The 15,446-nt window shown below is 46.4% G+C and overlaps 1 protein-coding gene across 1 annotated transcript in view; it reads right to left on the reverse strand.

Annotated features, from left to right (window-relative positions):
* COL27A1 (collagen type XXVII alpha 1 chain) overlaps positions 1-15,446 on the reverse strand; it is a 144,797-nt gene that overhangs the window by 107,703 nt on the left and 21,648 nt on the right. Inside the window, exons 4-5 of the mRNA XM_058818232.1 lie at positions 13,633-13,686; positions 5,339-5,392 (exon numbers count right to left, since the gene is read on the reverse strand). Of these exons, the coding sequence (XP_058674215.1) occupies positions 5,339-5,392; positions 13,633-13,686 (108 nt within the window). The remainder of the gene's footprint in view (positions 1-5,338; positions 5,393-13,632; positions 13,687-15,446) is intronic.

Consider the following 15,446-nt stretch of genomic DNA (forward strand, 5'->3'; position numbering starts at 1 on the left):
TAAATAGTAGTTGACAGTATTCAATTGGCTAAAGAAAGGATAACTGGAAGAAAGCAATGTCAGGATTTTTGATACTTATTAGACCAGACAGCTGCAATTCCTTCCTTGTCTACAACTACCATCACAAAAATAATTACCAAGCCTATTACTGGGGCTGAACCATCCTTCTCAACAACTCATAGATGCTGTTGCTTTTTTAACTGTGAGGAACAGATGAGACTGCAGAGAAAGTTGTACTAATTAGACACCCCCAACAGGCAGAGCAATTGTGAGGCTACCAGGCTGGCAGAAAGCAGCACTTGACCTTAAGTGGCAGTATTCCTTATTTTCCTCCTTAACAACCGTGACAAGGGAAATTACAGTTGGAGGCTGTGATCTTCTGACAAACACAAGCTGGAATCTCAGCAGCATTTGATTATCTAATTCCAGCACATTCCTTTGGAAATCCCACTTATCAAGAGGTGGAAAGGTAATGTGAGCACCTAACAGGGAGAGATGGAAGTAGGAAAATCTAGAAGAGATTGAGGAGTGCCAGGTTCTTTGGGTAGGAGAGAGTAAAGCTCAGCACACAGAACATCTCTTCAGGCACAGCCAGGATGGATATCCCAGGATCAGTCACTATTTAACACCCATGAATCATAAACAACCCACAACCTCTGTGTGCCCATCAGCACAGGACAGCTGGGAGGGTGAACTAATGGCTGTCAAGGGAAGTGCTTGGAGGGGAGGCCCAGAAGGAGCAATAGTTTTCAGAATTCAGGACATCCCTCTGGCTGTCCTGGATTGCCAGGACCCCTGCCAGGGGGCTCAGAGACCCTGGCACAGAGCCCAAGACCCCCGTGATTTTGATTATGACCCATGGAAAAAAAAATTACCAACCTTATATGAAGGATTACAAGCCACAAAAGTTTAAGCAGAATGATAGTGAATTTACCACAGGGTGAAAAATAGATTTTTTGGGGTTTTTAGAATGGAGGTTCAGGGGGCAAGATGGAGGAATCTGGGTGTGTCCAGCCTTTCTCCTTCTTCTTCTTGGCCTCCATCTTCTGCTCTGATGTTGGCACTGTTAGATTGGTTTAAAGTAGAAGCTCACTGTCTAACATAGGTGATGGGTATTGGGAAGTTATTGTAAATATTGTACACGTAGTTTTTAGTATAAAAAGATAACACCACCCCAGGGGCAGGCAGAGTGCCTCTGGCTGTCGTGCTGAGCGGACCTCAGCAGGCCAGAGAAAGAATTTTATAGATAAGATAAAATAAACAACCTTGAGAGCAAGACCTGAAGAGTTCTGACTCCTTCTTCAACTGCTGGGCTGGGAAAAGAGGCTTTCTAACACATCTTGGGGTCACTGTGAGCAGCTAAAGTCCCAAGAAATAGTGGTTATTAACTGGCATTTCTCATGAGCAGCACAGAGCTCTGCTCACAGCCTCACTGGGAGTACATTCCACGTGTACTTCCCACCTTTATTGAGTGTAACCTCCCCATTCTGCTCCTCCTCCAGCATCCACCACAGGCTGTGAGACTCAGGAGTGAGACTGCTTGGCTCTGGACTGTAGAGAGCACTGCTGATTCAAGGCAGATGTATCTGCACAAATTCTCAATGAAGGCTCCAGCTTTCCAAACAGTAAATGAAGTCATGCAGATAATCTTGCTTTGCATGCAGCTGTTATCAGGGCAATTCTCCCACTCCCTGAGCTTCAGAGCAGTCAGTGGGTGCTGCCACTGCTGGGAACAGATTAGAGCAGCCCTTGGGATCCCTGGGTGTTCATTTCTGCTCTGCAAAATTCATTTACTGCAGCAGGTAGACACCCACCACTTTCCCTAAATCTTCCCATATGCTCCATGCAATGACTTTGAGATGTGGAAAAGAACTTTTGTTTTCCCCTGGGAAGCTGCAGATCACATTAGCCAGGTCTCTGCTTTGCACTGGCTCTGTGTTCAGCCCTGCTGAGCCCATCACACAGGTGCAGAGCTCAGCCACGAGCAGGATCTCATGTCCCCAAGATCAATCAGCAATGGCACCAGCTGGATGTGAGGGCTGAAATTGTGGATTAATTGCTTGAGTCTTCTTACACAGCAATGACAACGGGGGAATTAACCCAAATCTTGTCCAAGCCAAGCCACAACACCTTTCCCACAAGTTTCTCTTTCCCATCCTTACTTACTGAGAACACATCTTCCTCTTGTAAAGGAAGAAATTATTTTCTTCTGGGAATTGCATAGTCTAGAGCTGTGCAACTTAAACATCTCCGTTTTGCAATCCCACTAATACTATTTTAATTATCAGTGAGCCAAACTGATGGGCTACCTTGGAGAGGAAAAAGCACTCACTAAACTGAAAATACAATATTTTTCAAGTGCTTTAAGAAGAGATTTATCCAGGGCAGCAAACCATCCTAATACCTGATGCCAAAAGCCTCCAGGTGGGAGATGCAAACCCAACTCTTGCAATGGCTTTTGAAAACACACCTTGTCTGACCATCTGCCCAAACCCAAATACATTTAGGGCATCCTGAGAGCTACAAAACAAAGCAAAACCACCCCTCCTGTCCCCCAGCAGCTTTCAGGTGACAGCTTGTGGCTACAGCTGTTGCAGATGTTATCTGCAATAATCAGTCTCTGCCAAAAAGATGCAACAGCAATTTTACAACTGTCAAGAACAACAAGCAGAATGCAGGAAGTGGCAGGAATCCCCCTTTAGGCAGTTTCACACCATGAATTACTGAGCTGGGCACCACAGGCTGACCTCCCAGGTGGCACAAGCAGGTGTAATGCCATGGAGTCAGTGGAACCATGCCCAAGCAGATCAGCAGGATTTTGGCTCAACAGCTACAAACAGCTCTGTGCACAAGATCAGCTCCCTAAACCCAGGGAATTACAAGTGCTGAGCTCCAGGGGTGAGGATAAACTGGGCTCTGCACAGGGCAGACTGTGAAATGCAGAAACACAACCAGAGCCCTGCAGCCAGGCAGGAGAGACAGAAAAACACCCAGAGGCTGCAGTGCCACTCCACAGCCCTTGCACAGAGCTGCCTGACCTCACAAGCTCATTCACTGATAAATATTATGCTGCTGAGTCCCTTCTTAAGTGACAATGACTTGGTGTTAGTCATGGTTTCCAAGCTGTATCTATCTGGGAAACTTCAATTTATTTTCTTAGATTGCTTGGGGGTTTTTTTTGTTTGTTTGTTTGGGTTTTTTTTTTTTTTTTTTTTTTTTTTTTTTTTTTTTTTTTGTGGGGGTTTAGCTGCTATCTAAGTCAGACCAAGCCCAGCAGCCTCTCAGCAGAAGTTCCACTTGGAGCTGCTTTGCCCTGCTGTGCAGGCTGAGCTTTCACAAATCCAGAATTTCTGCCATGTGCTGGCTCTGTCAAGAAGATTCCCATCTCTGAAAGTGTCCAAGGCCAGGTTGGATAGAGCTCTGTGACCTGGTCTAAGGGAGGATGTCCCTGCCCATAATGAGATGAACTCTCAGGTTCCAGCCCAAACCATTCTTTGATGATGAAGGAATCAGGTCCAAGGTGCAGGAAATTAAAACATAAGGTGAAAACTCACTTTTTGGGGCAAAGTCCATTTTCTGGGACTGCTGTAACACCAGAGAATTGAAGGGGAGGAGGAGAGTCAAAACTCTGGCATGTGATCCACACCTTCCAGAGAGCATTTCTGAAGCAGAGATGATGTAACCACGGCTCACCAGGCTCTCCCTGCTGGAGGTGAACCTTCACCTGGGCTGAGCTCCAGCTCTGACATCCCATGGCAAACCTAATACTTCTTTTGACAAAGCACCATGAGCAGAACAATCCTGCAAATGGTGGCTGGACAAAAATAAAACACATCACAGAGCCTGATGAGACCAGATCTCTGCTGCAGACTCACAGCTCTCCATCCACTGAGACTTCCTGATGCCAGACTGTGCATTGAGATGGAGGAAAAATGCTTACAGAAAGATTTAATTTCTATTGGGTGGCCCACTGAAGAGAGCTTTACAGCCAAATGATGATTTCTGACAAATCATTAGGCTAAAAGTGTTTAAAAAAATCCTGTAGAATAGAAACATAGCTTGACTCCACAGCTTGGACCAGGCTGGATTTGCAGGGCTGGAAGTTAGATAAAAGAAGTTTGATTTGACTTATAAAACTCAACAAGTGTGATCTGGAAGTCATTGATGGAGAATAAATGCAGAACACTAAGATGTAGAACTTTTACAGGCTCACTTTTCAGGCTGTATGTGGAATTTAAACCAGCTGCTGTTCACCAGCATGTCTCCAGTGCCTAATTTTTAATCACATAGAGGCAGCATGCCAAGTTTCCAGAATCTTTTTCCCAGAGCATCAATAGTGCTCATAACATCTCTGCCTACTGATGAGATCATGAAAAGACAGAACTATTGCTCACACCTTTCTGTGTTTGGCTGAGATGTCCTTCAGCTCCCTGGTACTGAAAATCTCTGTTAAATATTGCCTCTCCAAGCTCCATTGTTCTTTAGTCCAACACAGACGTTATAAAATATAAACCTATTCCTTTGTAAACAATCACACCAAAGCAATCGAAACCAGTTTTCCAGGAACTTCAGTCTTTAGGTAACACAAACCCTTGAACACAGAATGAGCTGGGATTTAAAACACCTTTTGGAAGGGTTTTGCTGCACATTGGGTTAGGACCCCTCCAGAGCCACATCTGTGCTCAATCCCAGGCAAAGGGAGAGGGTCCAGCTGCAGGGGGGAACTCCCACTTGGGGGGAATTTGTGTGTGCAGGAGAAAAGCACAAAGCACAGGGGCCCTGGCACTGCAGGAGGCTCTGGGAGAGGTGAGGGTGTCCAGAGGGAAGCCATGAGATCAGACTGGGGGAGTTCAGAGGTCCCAGAAACTCTGGAGAGGGAAGGACAGAGGGAGGAGTTTCAGGAGGAGGAAGGCAGAGGGAGATGCTGGGTGCTGCCACTCATTCCTGCCACTGCCCAGACTCAGAGGAACTGCAAAATCCAGGGGAGAGAAATGAGAAAGCAAAGGAATTCAGAGCTGCTGCAGCTCTGCAGCAAGGATTCCACTGCCCTTGTCTGACACAGCAGTTTGTGCCTGGCACAGGCAGCGCTTAAGCAGGATCCTAATTTGGCAGTTTTTGAAATGGAGGAGCAGCAAGGATGGAGACACAGAGCAGGGTCTCTCTGGGCACAGGAAAAGGCTCAGCTGTGCAGCTGGAGAGCCCTAGGACAGCAGCAGGGAGGGAGGAATGGCTTCAGCTGCTGTCTGTTTGTCCAGAGCACGGTAAAAGAAAGCTGTCCTTCCCCAGGATGTCCTGTGGGATGGGAAGGTGAAAGCTCCTCACACCAGTTCATACTTACTTTCAGTCCTGGGGGGCCAGGTGAGCCAGGGTTTCCATGGGGGCCTGGGGGACCCTGAAACACACAACAAACACAAAACAGAGTGAAAAGGAGATGGTGGGATCTGCATGGATGCTGGAGCAGTGCTGTGCCAGGCTTACAGAGCCCTGGGGTGCCCTGGCAGGGGATGGTGGCACTGGGACCCTCCCTGGCACACACAGAGGGAAACTCAGCTGTGGGCTCCCAGCAGGCTCTGTGGATGTGTGTCTGTCACCACAGGACAGGTCGTGACACTGAGATAATTTGGGTAAACCAAACATTCCACGGGTCAGGGGGGTCCAGGCTCTGGGAGGAGCACATCAGAAGGGGATGGAGGCAGGCAGAGGGGAGAGGAAGTGTGGGGGGGTGTTAACAGCTTGGGTTTTGCTCAGATTGAAGAGAACAGAAGTAATTACTACAGGAAAATAGCTCAGCTCTTTAGGGTGAACTCATTTTCCCTATAAGCCAACCAGATTTTTGCCTTTGGAGATTGGAAAGAAAATGGATAATCAGACAGAAAACCAGTAGGAATAGCAGTACATCCATGTAAACTCTTGAAAATCAACATTTCGCATAGTTAAATCTATATTTTTCCTTAGTTCTCACAAGGCAGTGACACTGCCAGAGTATCTACCTCAAATCACATACACCAGTATCTCCTTTTACATCATATTTTAAAAGCACCCTGCATATTTTCCAAGGCCTATTTAAGGAGTTATCTGGAATAAGCAGCTAAGAATAGTTTATGCCTGGGTTATACACAGCACAGAAGATCTGCTAACCTTTCAGGCAGGGTAATAACAATTCTAAGTCCTCTTGAACACATTCCTGGGAGATGAAACAACCTGAAAATTCAGCTCCAAGAATTCTGCCAAGAACGTGTGAGAGCTCTGCCCTGCCATGGGGAGGTCTTTACGTACCCTCAAGTTAGGGCAGCACAGGAAGGGGATAAAAAACCACTCAGGCACTTTCTCAGCAACCTGTAGGATTTCCAATGAGCATTTTGGGGCCAAAATCTTGAGGATCTGATTTCTAAGGAAAATCACTGCAGTTAAACATTTCACTGGCAGCCAAGTTCAGTGCCCTTGCTGTCCTCTAAGAGCACATCAGAGCACTGATCTCTATTCAGTTTTATTTTTACTGCATTTTAATAGAAAATAATGCCTTTTAAAATTGCATCTTGTGGAACAGACAGTTGCTGAATGCTCAGTGCTATTTCACAACATGCTGCTCTGCTGCAAGAGGCTGTTTAATTAAAAGATCGAGACTGAACTTTTTAAGTGGCAGCTTTTACCCAAATTAACATCCCATTCTTAAATTCCTTCCAAATTTTCAGCCTGAACCCAAATAAATTTATTTCCCCATTCTTAATTTCCTTCTAAACTTTCACCTGAAATTCTTGTTCAGCACATCTGTGAATTTCCAGTGAAACTGAAAGAGCTTTAATTAAAATTAAAGTGTTTGAGTATCACCTTCTCATTTGAAAACCTATACAGCTGCTGGAGCCAGAGTACCTGGACACTGAGGAGTCTAAAATAAATTCATCTTCCCAAAACTGTGGAATCACCTGCCCACCTTAGTGGGTGGAACACTGAAACAGAGACTGAATGTGCTGCTTAAGGTAATTCAACAAGTCTGTGGTGGCAAAAATGCCTCAGCTCAAGTCTTTCCAGTCTCAAATATGTAGGATAATGAATAATAAGTGACAGAAATCAGGCCAGCAAAGTCTCTATAAAAGATGAGTTCCTAAAAAGCTTTTACACACAAGCAATAATCGAGGTAGCTCTGAATAGGGCCCATAAATCCAGCCTGCTGCTGGATTTGAGGAGGGAATTCAGCTGTAATTCAGCTTTGGAGCGAGCAGCTTGGCCCAGAGCCCACAGCAGAGCAATCATTTGGAGTTTGTGCTCCAGCAGAGCCCAGGGCAGGCTCAGAGCAGTGTCAGGGAGCAGCTCCGTGTGCTGTGACCCCCAGGTGAAAGTGATGGATCCCAGAGGGAAACCTGGATTGGGGGAAGCTCAGCTGCCAATCCAGAGCTGCTGGATAAGAGAATAATCACACACCCAGCAAAATCTGGGGCAGGTTCTTTCAGAGCAAACAAAGCACAGCAACAAAATCCTAATGTCACCATCAAAGAAAAATCTCTTTGCCCAGGATTCTTCACCTGGGAAGCTGAGAAGCCTCAGAGAAAAAGGAAAACAATAATTATCTGATTGCTTCTCCTATGTTTTGCTGCATTAGAATATGTTTGGAGGTTTTTTTACCAACAGGTGATGGTTTCATTGGTTTCATGTGAATTGTTTTCACTCTTTGGCCAATCAAGGCCAAGCTGTGTCAAGGCTCTAGAAAGAGTCACAAGTTTTCATTATTATCTTTTTAGCCCTCTGTAAGTATCCTTTCTGTATTCTTTAGTATAGTTTAGTATAGTATATATTAGTATAGTATATATTAGTATATATATATAGTATGTATATATATATAGTGTATATATATATACTATATATTTCTTTAATATAATATAGATCATAAAATAATAAATTAGCCTTCTAAGAACATGGAGTCAGATTCATCATTCCTTCCTTCGTCTGGAAGCCCTGCAAATACAAAATCCTAAAAAGCCTCAAGCAGAAGGAGGGGAGAGAGGAGGAAGAATCCAGTCACAGTTTCTAGTGATTAAAAGTGTGATTATGAAAACAGAGACTCTTGAGATAAAACAGAGCCCTCAGCACTGAGTTCAATGAGTCTGACAGAGTGCATCCAGTGTAATTCAGGCAAAGGAAGGTCAGAGACTCATCCTGTCCCTAAAGACTGATGTGGTTTTTTCCTAGTGGAATTGGCCACATCCTGGTGATGAGATGATACTGGGAAATCCAGTCTGGCATGAAGAAAACTGCTGTGACCAGTCCTGGGGCTTGTGTTAGACATCTGAAACTGCTCTGGCAGCTGTGGAGAGAAAAGGGTGTAGTCTGCCAGCAGTCCCAAAAATTGTGAAAAATAATTGATCGTGATGTGTTCCAACATGGTGAGTCCTGAATTTGGGATTCCACCCACATTCTTGGCAGAGGAGGAAGATGCTGTGTGGCACAGTTAGATGGGCTGGGTAACAAAAGGTGCAGGAGAGCAGCTGCCTCAGGAGCTGTCAGCAACACTTAATTGCTCTATTGCATTAATTAACTCAATTTACCACTCCCACCTAGAAATTTGGATTCTCCCAAATATATTTATCATCAATACATCAGTTTTGCTCCTCTTATCTACACAAGAGTAGGACAGTGCTGAGACCACTAAATGAAAAAAATATCAATGCATGTGTCACATTTGCTCATTTCCCCAGCCACTTCAGCTTCCTCTATCTGCTGAAACAATCCAACCTTGCATCTGGAAGCTTCCAAGCCTTGTACCAGAAGCTGCATGGAAAATGTGACATGGGACAGCAGCAGCCCCAGGCTGCTCCGTGGCACGGAGACAGAACAATCCCTGAATTTGTGTTCTCCAAGGCAGGAGGGGTTTCCCTTCTCCCTGGAATGCCTTCTGTGTGAATGATGCTGCTTGAGAAGGACCCTGAGCCACCCAGCAAGGCTTGGGGGTGCCTGGAGATGGGACCCAGCTCACAGAAGCCCTTTTATGCCTCGTGGTTCCCAGCCCACAAAAATTAACAAAAGTGTAACTGTGCATAGCTCCCCCCAAACCCTCCAGCATTCACAAGGAAGGGGAAAAAAAATCCTCCCAGCTCCTGCTAAATGCTAAAGAGCTCCAGTCAGAGGAATGACCACTCATTAAGTCTTGGGGTTTCACTGTGTAAAGCAACTTTTTCTGCTTCTGACCTACAGATCCCACTGTGACCTCTGGCTTGCTGAAAAAGAGCTAAATATTTGAAGAGAAGCCAAGCAAACTGTTTCTTTAAACACTTTTCAGAAACTGGAAAATCTTCCTAATGGCATGAGGATGCTGGGGAATCTCCCCAGCTGACTGAGCTGCTTGTTTCAGGAGGGAAGCCCTGCATTTTGAAGCAAAGGGAGATTTTTTCCAAGCACAGACCAAATGTAACAGGGACATGCTACACTGGGACCTCTTAGTCTTTCAAGCTGCTGTGGTTCACAGGAGGATGGCAAATGCATCCTGAAGCATCAGGGAGTGCAGGTGTGTTTCCTTCACCCAAACCCATTTGAATTTCTGAGTTTCTGTGTCTCAGAGTTTAAATAAACCAAGAGCAATTACTCAATAAAGCATGTCAAGGCTTTCTATTGCTGATTCTGCCTCTGACCTGTAGTGTGGACAGGGATGAAACACTTCTTGTACCTGTGTTTGCTCACCTGTTGGAGTAGGGAGTGACTACCAGTGGGACCTGGATTATTAAAGTGAATTCCTGAATTATTTAAGTGTTTTGGAAACTCTGCTGCTCTTTTCTTGCTGTCCTGGGGGCTGAGCAAACAACCAAGGCCAGGTTGGACAGGGCTTGGAGCAGCCTGGTCTAATTGAAGGTTCCCTCCCCATGGTGTCAGGTTGGAACAAGATTATCTTTAGGGTCCCTTTCAGCCCAAACCATGCCATGAGCTGCACTCCTGCGTGGCATGTGCCTCAGAATTGCTGTTTCCTTCATGCAGAGGCAAACCAGGTAAGTGGGATTTGCACAGCCTCATCTGGAGGGCAGGGTTTGAGACCAAGTGTCACTCACAGCTCTTTTCTGCAGACCTGCCCAAACTGTGGGTACTTTGCTGGTCAAACCACACCAGTGGAACGAGTCCCAGCTTGTGGTGGATGCAGATGTGCTGCTCAATGCAGATGTGCTGTGCAAAGCCCCTCATGCAGACAGCGCTGGGTGAAGCTCCCAGAGCCTGCAGGGAGGCAGGAACAAGCTGCAGTGCTGAAGGAATGATTGCTCCAGTGGGAGCCCTTTGCTGACAGCTCCTTGCAGAGCTTGCTGGCACATCCCTAAGAGAAAATCCCAGCCCCAGCCTCTGCCTCCCTGGGAGACCCTGATTTTTGGAGAAATGCAAAAAGCCCAGCACTAATGGCTTGCACAGAACTGGGGGTGTCACTCAGTGCCACCACTCCAACTTTCCACCATGGAAAAGGTGTCCTGTGACCTGCCTGGCATTTCATATCATATAAAGCTGGGGAAATCCTTCATTGGTAACACTGCCATTCCCTCAGATCTTACACAGACACCTGATCAGGCACACAGCACATTTATCCAAGAATAAACAGTGTGGACAGACCTTTTGTCTCAAATTCCTCAATGAAAGCAGACATGAAAGCTCATCCTAGCTGGATAGAGACAGAGAAACCCTTCCTGGAGAGCACACATGGCAGTACAGCAATATCTCTACAGACTGGAGAGCTCCTGAAATTGTGCTAGTCACTCCTGGGATAGTGTTATTAACCATTCCTGGGATAGTGTTCTTAGCCATTCCCATTGCAATTTTTAACTCATTTCTCCTGGAGTCCCTCAGGAAATAATGAGAAGAAGAAACACCCAGTTTTCACTTGTTATGAAAATGAAAATTTGCTTTCATAGCTGCAGAGAGAAAGCACAGGAATAGCCTGAATCTGTCTCAGTGAGCCCCTGCTGCTGGAGTCATAGGGTGTACAATTAATTCCATGCTCCTGGAATGGGGGTTGGCTTTTAAAAATGGAGAAACTAATTTTCAACAAGACTACCACACTATCCACTCTGCTACCCTGCCTTGGATTGCTCTTGAATGCTGAGCTATGTCCCAATCAGAACCTTTTCCATGCTGTCACAGAGGCTGGGGTGTGTTTTGGCAAAGCAGGTGGCATTACCTACATGGAAGACCCACCCTCAGACTGCACAGGCAGGTCTGGTGATGCTCATCTGCTGAAACCAGGACACAGATCCATGGGAGCAGCCAGATTTCCTTACAGACCCACCACAGTCTCAGTCTCAAGGCAAAGGCTGGCCAGAGATTTCATTTTACGCTGATCAATGTGGGGGGAACAAAGGGAGGAGACAATATGGGGTGGAAATTCTGCACTACACATCAGCATGAGGCAAATTCACACTACAAAAGTAACAAGTCAAATGGTGCTACTGGATTTTCAAATGTGCCAGGCAGCTGTATAAGCATTAATAACACTGAAATTATACAGAAGTTACCATAAGGGCAATAATATCATGTATTAGGCCAAAAATTGCATTGGGGACAGAAAGATCCCTCCTTTCCTCTGCATCCAGCACTGCCTGCAATGTTCACCTCTCCTCTGGAGCTCCAAACTTGGGCTGTAGCCTGATGGGACACTCATGGCTTATCCATGGGCTGGTGCAGGAATTCTGCAGCTGCTTTTTTGGAGGATCAGGTTAGGAGAGGTAGAACATGACCCCTGCAATGTTGCACGTTTATTTTTAAGTTTTTCAAGCACAACAAAAGCAAAAGATGCAAGAATTCCCCTAAGCCTATCTTAGTTCCTGGCAGCTTCACTTTCCAATGAAATCCCTAAATCCCAAAGAGACACAAGAAAAAATTACCAGGAGAAACACTTCCCAAAGTCCAAACAATTGAGGCACAGAGCAGTCCTGTCTCCAGTGCTCCAGGCCAGACATTCACAGAGTGACCCTTGTGCCCCCTCCCAAAATTAGCACAGCCTCTCTGAAGGGGCCTGAGCCAAGCCAGGCTCAGCTGTGCTGAGCACTTCCTAACTGGGAACTCTTTCCTGGACCAATTCTCAGCACCTTTGGCAGGGACTGGGCTCAGAAACCTCTGTTGCTTATTGTCTTCCAGAGGATCATCTTAAATATAGGATGGAGCCACAGCTGGGGAATAACAGACAACTGTGACACAGCCTCCATGGTGCTATTTCCTTCAGAAGAAGCTCAAGTGGAATTGGGCTGTGGAGCTGAAATTTGGTCACTCATACAGCAGGCAGGGGATGCAGCTGGGGGCTCCAGAGTTGCAGTTTAGTTTGAAAACCAAAGGATTGCCAGGAGTAATAGCAAACTCCCCTCATAAGCAATGAGCTGGGGTAGGAAACAACTTCCAGCTTTAATGGGGATGCCAAGAAATGCAAACTTTGGGCAATCACTGAGGTGGGAGCAGCTTGGGCACTTGTGACAGAAGATATCAGGGCTGATGCTTCACTAAAAACAGATTGTCCCATCCATAAACATGAGCCTGGTGCTGCCTAACCCCCTCACTTACAGCCCAAATCAGCTTTTGAGTCCCACAGGCCCAGGCTCAGGGCTCCTGCATTTCACTGCTGGAGAAAGGAGATGAGTTTGTTTTTGCTGGTCACTGTGAGATCTCACAGGAGTGTAACAAGTGTCCTGGGGGAATGCCTGAGAGCCTCCCAGCTCAGCCTCCTGCCTGCTCTTTAAAGACATTACACGGGGCCTGAGGCTCAGCCAAGGATGTGTGAGGAAATCTCCCTCTGCTGCCAGGCCAGGATGCTGCCTGCATCGCAGATCCAAATATTCCCTTCGTCCAGCCTCAGACACTCACACCTCTGGATTCCCAGCCCACAGCAGTGCTGAGGGAAGGGGATCCATGGCTGCACCCTGTGGACAGCCCTGTGCTCCCAGGAAAGCAGCCCCAAGCTGCCAGGAGAGCAGCGCCAGCACTGCTCCGTATCCAGGTCAGGCACTCTGCCCAGCCCTGGGAGAGCTGGGCCAGAGCAGGAGGCTTTTCTGCTTTTCTCACAGCTAGCTGCAGCACTCAGCTCCAGATGTTTCCTCAGCACAGCACTCAGTGTTCAAAGATCTGCAGCAGAATTTCGTTTTGGGGAGGAAGAAATTCTGCGAGAGCCATTGCGAATTCCTGAGCTGATAAGGCATTCTGCTTTAGAGCTTGAAAAGGAGTCAGAGAGCAGCTCTGGGGAACAAAAACCACTCATCTCTGGGTGTGCTGAGTCCTTGGTCCTGTACCTTGGTCCCACCAATGAAGGACCTTGAACTAAACAATTCATGCAGCTGGGGAGAGGGAAGGGGAGCACAGAAAGCAGCCAAAGCTAATATTCAGCTAATATTCAGCTTGCAAGAAGGAACAGATACTGGAAACAAAATGAGACAGACAGATCTCATTCTCCTGACAGCCATTTGGAAACATCCATCCTCAGCCTTTGCTGATGCCAAACCTTAGCTCAAGGAGGCTGCAAATCACCAGTGTGGAAACCTCCAGCAGGGAATGAGAGAGAAGGAGACCAGAGCTCAACAGAGAGGCTCCTGAAGAAATCATCACTCAGCCACAGGAGCTACAGCAGCCCTTGGTACAACAGGACAGGCAGATTCAAATACAAATAGAAGGAAATTTTAAAGCACTTACTCGAGAACCTCTCTTGCCAGGGGGTCCTGGCAAGCCTGGCAGACCTGGTGGGCCCTAGAAAAACAAAAAAATAAAAACAGGTATTAGTGATGTTCTGTAACAGAATGGTGCTCCTGACAGTGCTTCACAAAGAGAGAGACCCATAACACAACCATTTGGAGAAGACCTGTGGAGAAGGGCCAATTACAGCATCACAGCCAAAACTTCCTTCAACTTATGCTATTGCTATAAAGGGATAAAAATGCACAAAAACATCTGCAGGAGCACGTATTTCCAGAGAGCAGAGACAGAGCATCCCCATCTTCCTGCTGCAGCCTGCATTCCCAGGATCACAGCTGTGCCTCGTGCTTCCCCTCTCCTGGACCTGTGCTGTGTCCCAGCTTTGGATTTTCCTGCTCTGTGTTAGCACCTTGGCAAGGGGAGCACACATTGTGTGTTCTGATCTCTGTCAGATGGACACGTGTAGCTCTTGGTGTTGGAGGTTCCTACATGAGTTACAACAAAATCTGTGATCATGTGCAACCCCAACACTTCATATTTCAGAGCAGCAGGTTATAAAATGTAATAAAATTGGTGTCAATGTTGGAAATTCTTAAATATGGTTCTGTAGCAAAGGAAAGGTCAGGGCATACACGTCAGAGTAGTGGGGGCTCTTGTAAGAGGGAGGAACAAAGTGGAGATATCAGGAGCCCAGCTGTGCACTGATCTGAAACAGGTTAGGAAAAAATACTTAACCAACGAGGTTTGAATTTGTCCATCTACTTATTCTTTTATTTTCCAATGGGCTGGAGAATTCAGATTTCTGGAGAGCCATCTGCAACTCCTAATAACTTCTCAAAACTTCTTTTCCCCCAAGCCAAACATGTTGACAAGAATAACTGCTAATTAAAGAGTCTCCCAGAGGATTTATATTCTGGTAGCTTGCTACAAAAGACAAGTTTCCATTGCATTCAGTGGAGACACATCCAGAGCAGCCAGTGAGGGGTGTTTGGAGGGAAGCCTGAGCTCCCTGCCTGCATGGCAGGAACAGCATTCCACAGGGATGAAGGTGCAGGGCATGGAGCAATGCAGGATGATCCCCATGGGCACATTCTGGCCTTGCTCCCTTCCCACTGGGCATCCCTGTGGGATCTCCTCCCTGCCAGGCTGGCCCTGCTGCTCAGAGCTGCTCAGGCTGGTGCTGCCATGAGCAGGAGCCAAAAAGCTCAAGATCTTTAGTGTAGCACCCAGGAATCACCAAGGGCATGATTCAGTAAGGAAAAATCAACCCAGGAGATCCCTACCCCAAATCTCATGCCCAGGAAAAGATTTTGGAAAGAGAAAACTTGCCTCAACCGTACAGGTAACCAATGGATAAATATTCCCCTGATATTACCAGCCCTCCCACATATAAACAGCACATTAAGTTGTATAAAAGTCCATTATCTAAAGTCTTATCTGTCTATTTAAACAGCCAAACTTGGCACAGTAGAAAAAAAAATTCAATGAAGGCATAAGCAAAACCCAGTGTCTTCTGTGCTATTAATTTATCAGCACAACAAATAAATAGCAACTTTTTATCCCTGTAGTGAAGATAACAAGGAAATGTTTGTTTTAAAGGAGATTACACAGCACAGAAGAGCTGATGTCCCTCAGTGTGACACAGGGATGGATTCTGTCACCACATGAGCCACAGGTAATGTCCTTTAGTGTGACACAGGGATGGAATTCTGTCACCACGTGAGCCCCTGCTGCTGCCCAGCCCTGCCTGCCCTGGACATGTCCCATCTCCGGAGTGTGGGACACTTCATCTGACCCCTCTGCCAGCTGCTGGC

The sequence above is a fragment of the Ammospiza caudacuta genome, chromosome 21, assembly GCF_027887145.1.
Source record: "Ammospiza caudacuta isolate bAmmCau1 chromosome 21, bAmmCau1.pri, whole genome shotgun sequence".
Lineage (NCBI taxonomy): Eukaryota > Metazoa > Chordata > Aves > Passeriformes > Passerellidae > Ammospiza > Ammospiza caudacuta.